Genomic DNA, 5,532 nt, shown 5'->3' with positions numbered 1-5,532 from the left:
GTATTCCAGTATCCTGCCTGCTTTCACAAGTAAAATCACATTTGCCTAGTCAGGTAGGAACAACAGTGCAAGGGTTTCCGGTGGCTTAAAAAGCTGACCCAGTTTATGCATATTCCTACCAATCGTACCAAACCTGTACTTTATTATTTATAGAAGGCGATTTTTGGTGTCAATCCCATTTTAAGCAAAATCGATAAATGAGGTACCATTGTAAGATTAAGTTCTCTGCTTCTGACGAATTGTTAATTTGCAATTGCACATTGTATTTTTTGTTTGAAATCTATGTTAAAAATTTACTTTTGGCCCCTAGAGTTCTTTCCCTGGTTGCGTTGATATGTCACGGCTAACAGGGCCTTCACACGTAGTGTTTTAGGGGCATTTTGTAAGTGATCTCACTAGATTGCTTACAAAATACCATAGTGATAGTGATGCATTGACCTGCACGCCGATATTGCCCAGTGATTAATATCCACCATGTGGGATATTAATCGGTCAGGGCCAGTGTTTGCTGTGTGCTGAGCAATCTTACTGAGCGATCTAGCATCAGTCAGTACGCTTACCTGCATCTCCCCGTGTGTAGGCCCCTTAAGAGGATCAGTTTTGCTCAGCTACTCGAAATGGCTACAAATTAACTGTCTTTTCTTTCATCCTACTACAAACCACCAACCTCGCTATAACACCTAGTTACCTATATTTGTATGCTAAGCAACTGCGTATGATCCATTGCTCAGCCTTAATTGTGTGACTAAATTATCAGTAAGGGGGTGTATGGATTTTATAATTGTAACCTGTAGCATTTCCCCTGTTTTTATGGTGTTGCTTTTTGGAAGCACAATTTACAGTAACTTATCGGATAGAAGCTACAAAGGATTTGCCTTCAACTTAAATTCATTTATTGTGATTGCTCCAGTACAGAATTATTTTGTTGCACAAAAAATGGAAAGGTTTTTGAACACTGGAAAGAAGACTGGTAGTGAAGAAAAGGATGAAGAACCACAGACCAGTGGTGCAGTTGGAAAGAAAAGGAAACATCGCAGATACGACGATTCTTATCTAGACATCGGTTTTACATCTGTAGATGTCAACCATGAAGAGCGTCCACGGTGTGTACTTTGCCTGAAGATATTATCAGCAGAAAGCATGATTCCAAGCAAACTAAGACGCCATTTGGAGACAAATCACCCTAACATGGCTAAGAAACCGCGTGATTTCTTCATCAGAAAGCTAAAAGAATTCAAAGAACAAAAAGGCTCATTTTTTAAGCAAGCATCCATACCAAGCAATGCTTTGCTTGCATCCTACAAGGTGGCACATAGAATTGCGATGTGTAAAAAGCCTCACACCATCGCAGAAGAACTGATTCTACCGGCTGCAGTGGATTTGGTTAACATTATGGTTGGGGAATCAGCTGGAAAACTGCTTTCGAAGGTACCTTTATCAAACAGTACCATCAGTCGCAGAATCCAACATATGGCTGAAGATCTACAGGACCAGTTAATTGAAAAAATGAAAGGGAAGGATTTTGCACTGCAACTAGATGAGGCAACAGACAGCAATAAGGATGCTCATCTGATTTGCTACACACGCTTTATAGATTGTGGCAATATTGTGGAAGACCTTCTCTTTTGTAAAACTATAACCGCCGGTATAAAGGCACAAGACTTGTTTCAGATCATTGACACTTTTATGAGTGAAAACCAGTTAGACTGGACAAAGTGCTGTGGTGTCTGTACTGATGGTGGCCGTTCTATGTCTGGCTGTTACGGAGGATTGCAGGCACTCATACGAAGCAAAGCTGCTGATGCACTGTGGACCCACTGCATTATCCACAGGGAAGCACTTGCATCAAGGCATCTGAGTCCTCCACTGAATGCAGTGATGGAAAGTGTATTGAAAGCTGTAAATTTTATAAAGACTCGGCCACAGAAGGCAAGGTTTTTTAGAAAAATGTGTGAGGATATGGGCTCTGAGCACACATCTTTGTTGTACTACTGCAGCTCACGATGGCTCTCCCGTGGCAATGTACTTTCTCGTGTTTATAGATTACACCAGGAACTCTACTCCTATCTTGCTGAGGAAGAACACGAGTGTGCCAATAATTACTTGGATACCGGGTTTTTGTCCAAGTTAGCCTACCTTTGTGATATCTTTGACAAACTGAATGCACTGAATCTCTCACTGCAGGGAAACAACACCCACATTCTGAAACTCTCAGAGAAGGTATCAGCATTCAGGAAAAAATTGTTTCTTTGGAGAAGAAAAGTAAATGAAGACTTTTACGATGACTGTTTCCCCATGTTGCATCAGTTTGTTACATCCAATGATGTTTGTTTGACACATGAACTTAAATCAGTTTTTGAGCAGCACCTAAAAAACCTCAGTGACTGGTTTGAAAAATATTTTCCTGAAAATATGGAAAAGTTTGTATGGATCCAAGATCCATTCAATACTAGCGCCCCAACAGAATTTACTTCTGTAGAAGAAGAAAAACTAATTGAGCTTTCCTGTGACAAGACCTTGAAAGTAAAATTCAGCAGCATGGGACTTCAAGAATTTTGGATATCCATTAAAGATGAATATCCGATGCTCAGTGCTAAAGCACAACAAATCCTTGTTCCTTTTGCCACAACATATTTGTGTGAAGCCGGGTTTTCAGCAGTTGCTGTAATTAAAAGCAAGTATCGTTCAAAAATCAATGTGGAACAGGAAATGAGGGTGGCCGTGTCCAAGCTGATCCCAAGGTTTGAAAAGTTGTGTAGTGCACAACAGGCTCACATATCCCATTAATAAGTGTTGTCATTGTTGATCACTCTTTAATAAATGTTATTGTTGTTTATTTTGTTTGATATTATTCCTGTTAACGAGTGCTGTCAATTGTTCTTTGAAAGAAATCAAATTAAAGAAATATATTTTTTTCTTGAATTTATGTTTATTATTTTTACAAGCAAACTAATAATAATTTTAGCATTGTTTTATTCCAACTACTTTAAAAAAGGGACAGTTCGGTAATTATTTTGGCTTAGGGGTGCCTTGAAAACGTCATGGAGACCCAAAGGGTGCCTTGGACTGAAAAAGTTTGGGAACCACTGACTTAGACAGCAAATGATACACTGTTTGCCATGTTTACAAATTTTTATGCACAGTGGTTACAGCATGAAGCGAATGCATGTGAATATACAAAGGTGCATTGCATTAAACAAGTCCACTGAGTGTCCCAAAATGGCCGGCCTGCCTGCTTTCATCCATCAATTGTTCTAAATTTTTCATTACCCAATGAGCTGAGGTGGAGTCTTAGCCAGTGGTACCATCAGGGAGGTGTGTAAAGCACTTTAGGCTAGACAGCCAATCAGCTGCCAGCTTCCATCTTTCAATCAAATACAGCAGCCAATCAGAAAGCTGCCCATTGATCAGCAGGCCCTTTATGACATCACAGAAAGACCCTCAGAACTATCTGTGCATGTCTAATGGCTGGCTGTCAGTTGGGCGGGTGGGTGGCAGAGGGAGGGGATGTCTGTCTTGTTTCTCCCTAAAATTGCGGTTTTTCTGCGTTTACGGGAAAAGTTGAGGTCCGACGCGCAAAAATGGGGTATCGTAGAAATCACCTTTTAAAGACGCACATTTCTGTCCCCCCAAAAATGGGCATTTCAAATGAGAAATGAGTCCAATGAACAAAATAGGGTGAATAAGTATGTATTTCAGGCGTGAGTTAGCAGGTTATTGGGGAAGTAAGTCCTGATATTTTTGGAGCTTGCAGGGGCCACTACACCATTCAAAATAGGCAGGCTTTAGCATATGCAGTTAGGCCCCGTAGGTTGATTTTAGCTAAATGTGCCCCAAACACTCAAACGGGCTTGTATCTGGGAAGGGAAAATATGGGAAACATGACTTAGACAGCAAATGATACACTGTATGCCATGTTTCCAAATTTTTATGCACAGTGGTTACAGCATGAAGCGAATGCATGTGAATATACAAAAGGTGCATTGCATTAAACATGTCCACTGAGTGTCCCAAAATGGCCGGCCTGCCTGCTTTCATCCATCAATTGTTCTAAATTTTTCATTACCCAATGAGCTGAGGTGGAGTCTTAGCCAGTGGTACCATCAGGGAGGTGTGTAAAGCACTTTAGGCTAGACAGCCAATCAGCTGCCAGCTTCCATCTGTCAATCAAATACAGCAGCCAATCAGAAAGCTGCCCATTGATCAGCAGGCCCTTTATGACATCACAGAAAGACCCTCAGAACTATCTGTGCATGTCTAGTGGCTGGCTGTCAGTTGGGTGGGTGGGTGGCAGAGGGAGGGGATGTCTGTCTCGTTTCTCCTGAAAATTGCGCTTTTTCTGCGTTTACGGGAAAAGTTGAGGTCCGACGCGCAAAACTGGGGTATTGTAGAAATCACCTTTTAAAGACGCACATTTCTGCCCCCCCAAAAATGGGCATTTCAAATGAGAAATGAGTCCAATGAACAAAATAGGGTGAATAAGTATGTATTTCAGGGTTGAGTTAGCAGGTTATTGGGGAAGTAAGTCCTGATATTTTTGGAGGTTGCAGGGCCACTACACCATTCAAAATAGGCAGGCTTTAGCATATGCAGTTAGGCCCTGTAGGATGATTTTAGCTAAAAAGTGCCCCAAACACTCAAACGGGCTTGTATCTGGGAAGGGAAAATATGGGAAACATGACTTAGACAGCAAATGATACACTGTTTGCCATGTTTACAAATTTTTATGCACAGTGGTTACAGCATGAAGCGAATGCATGTGAATATACAAAGGTGCATTGCATTAAACAAGTCCACTGAGTGTCCCAAAATGGCCGGCCTGCCTGCTTTTATCCATCAATTGTTCTAAATTTTTCATTACCCAATGAGCTGAGGTGGAGTCTTAGCCAGTGGTACCATCAGGGAGGTGTGTAAAGCACTTTAGGCTAGACAGCCAATCAGCTGCCAGCTTCCATCTGTCAATCAAATACAGCAGCCAATCAGAAAGCTGCCCATTGATCAGCAGGCCCTTTATGACATCACAGAAAGACCCTCAGAACTATCTGTGCATGTCTAATGGCTGGCTGTCAGTTGGGCGGGTGGGTGGCAGAGGGAGGGGATGTCTGTCTCGTTTCTCCCTAAAATTGCGGTTTTTCTGAGTTTACGGGAAAAGTTGAGGTCCGACGCGCAAAAGTGGGGTATCGTAGAAATCACCTTTTAAAGACGCACATTTCTGGCCCCCCCAAAAATGGGCATTTCAAATGAGAAATGAGTCCAATGAACAAAATAGGGTGAATAAGTATGTATTTCAGGGGTGAGTTAGCAGGTTATTGGGGAAGTAAGTTCTGATATTTTTGGAGGTTGCAGGGGTCACTACACCATTCAAAATAGGCAGGCTTTAGCATATGCAGTTAGGCCCCGTAGGTTGATTTTAGCTAAAAAGTGCCCCAAACACTGAAACGGGCTTGTATCTGGGAAGGGAAAATATGGGAAACATGACCTAGACAGCAAATGATACACTGTATGCCATGTTTCCAAATTTTTATGCACAGT

The 5,532-nt window shown here is 41.6% G+C and overlaps 1 protein-coding gene across 1 annotated transcript; it reads left to right on the top strand.

The window, feature by feature from the left end:
• Positions 1-810: 810 nt before the first annotated feature.
• LOC146005760 (protein FAM200A-like) lies at positions 811-2,787 on the top strand. Its single transcript, XM_083145188.1, has one exon. The coding sequence runs from the start codon at positions 811-813 to the stop codon at positions 2,785-2,787; it is 1,977 nt and encodes a 658-aa protein (XP_083001314.1).
• Positions 2,788-5,532: the final 2,745 nt, after the last annotated feature.

This window comes from Crinia signifera, chromosome 5 (assembly GCF_055691185.1).
Source record: "Crinia signifera chromosome 5, ASM5569118v1, whole genome shotgun sequence".
Lineage (NCBI taxonomy): Eukaryota > Metazoa > Chordata > Amphibia > Anura > Myobatrachidae > Crinia > Crinia signifera.
This window is presented reverse-complemented; position numbering and strand designations above follow the sequence as displayed.

What these genes read in the sequence shown, in the direction of transcription:
- LOC146005760 (XM_083145188.1), top strand. Translation starts at nt 811, where the DNA reads ATGGTGTTGCTTTTTGGAAGCACAATTTACAGTAACTTATCGGATAGA.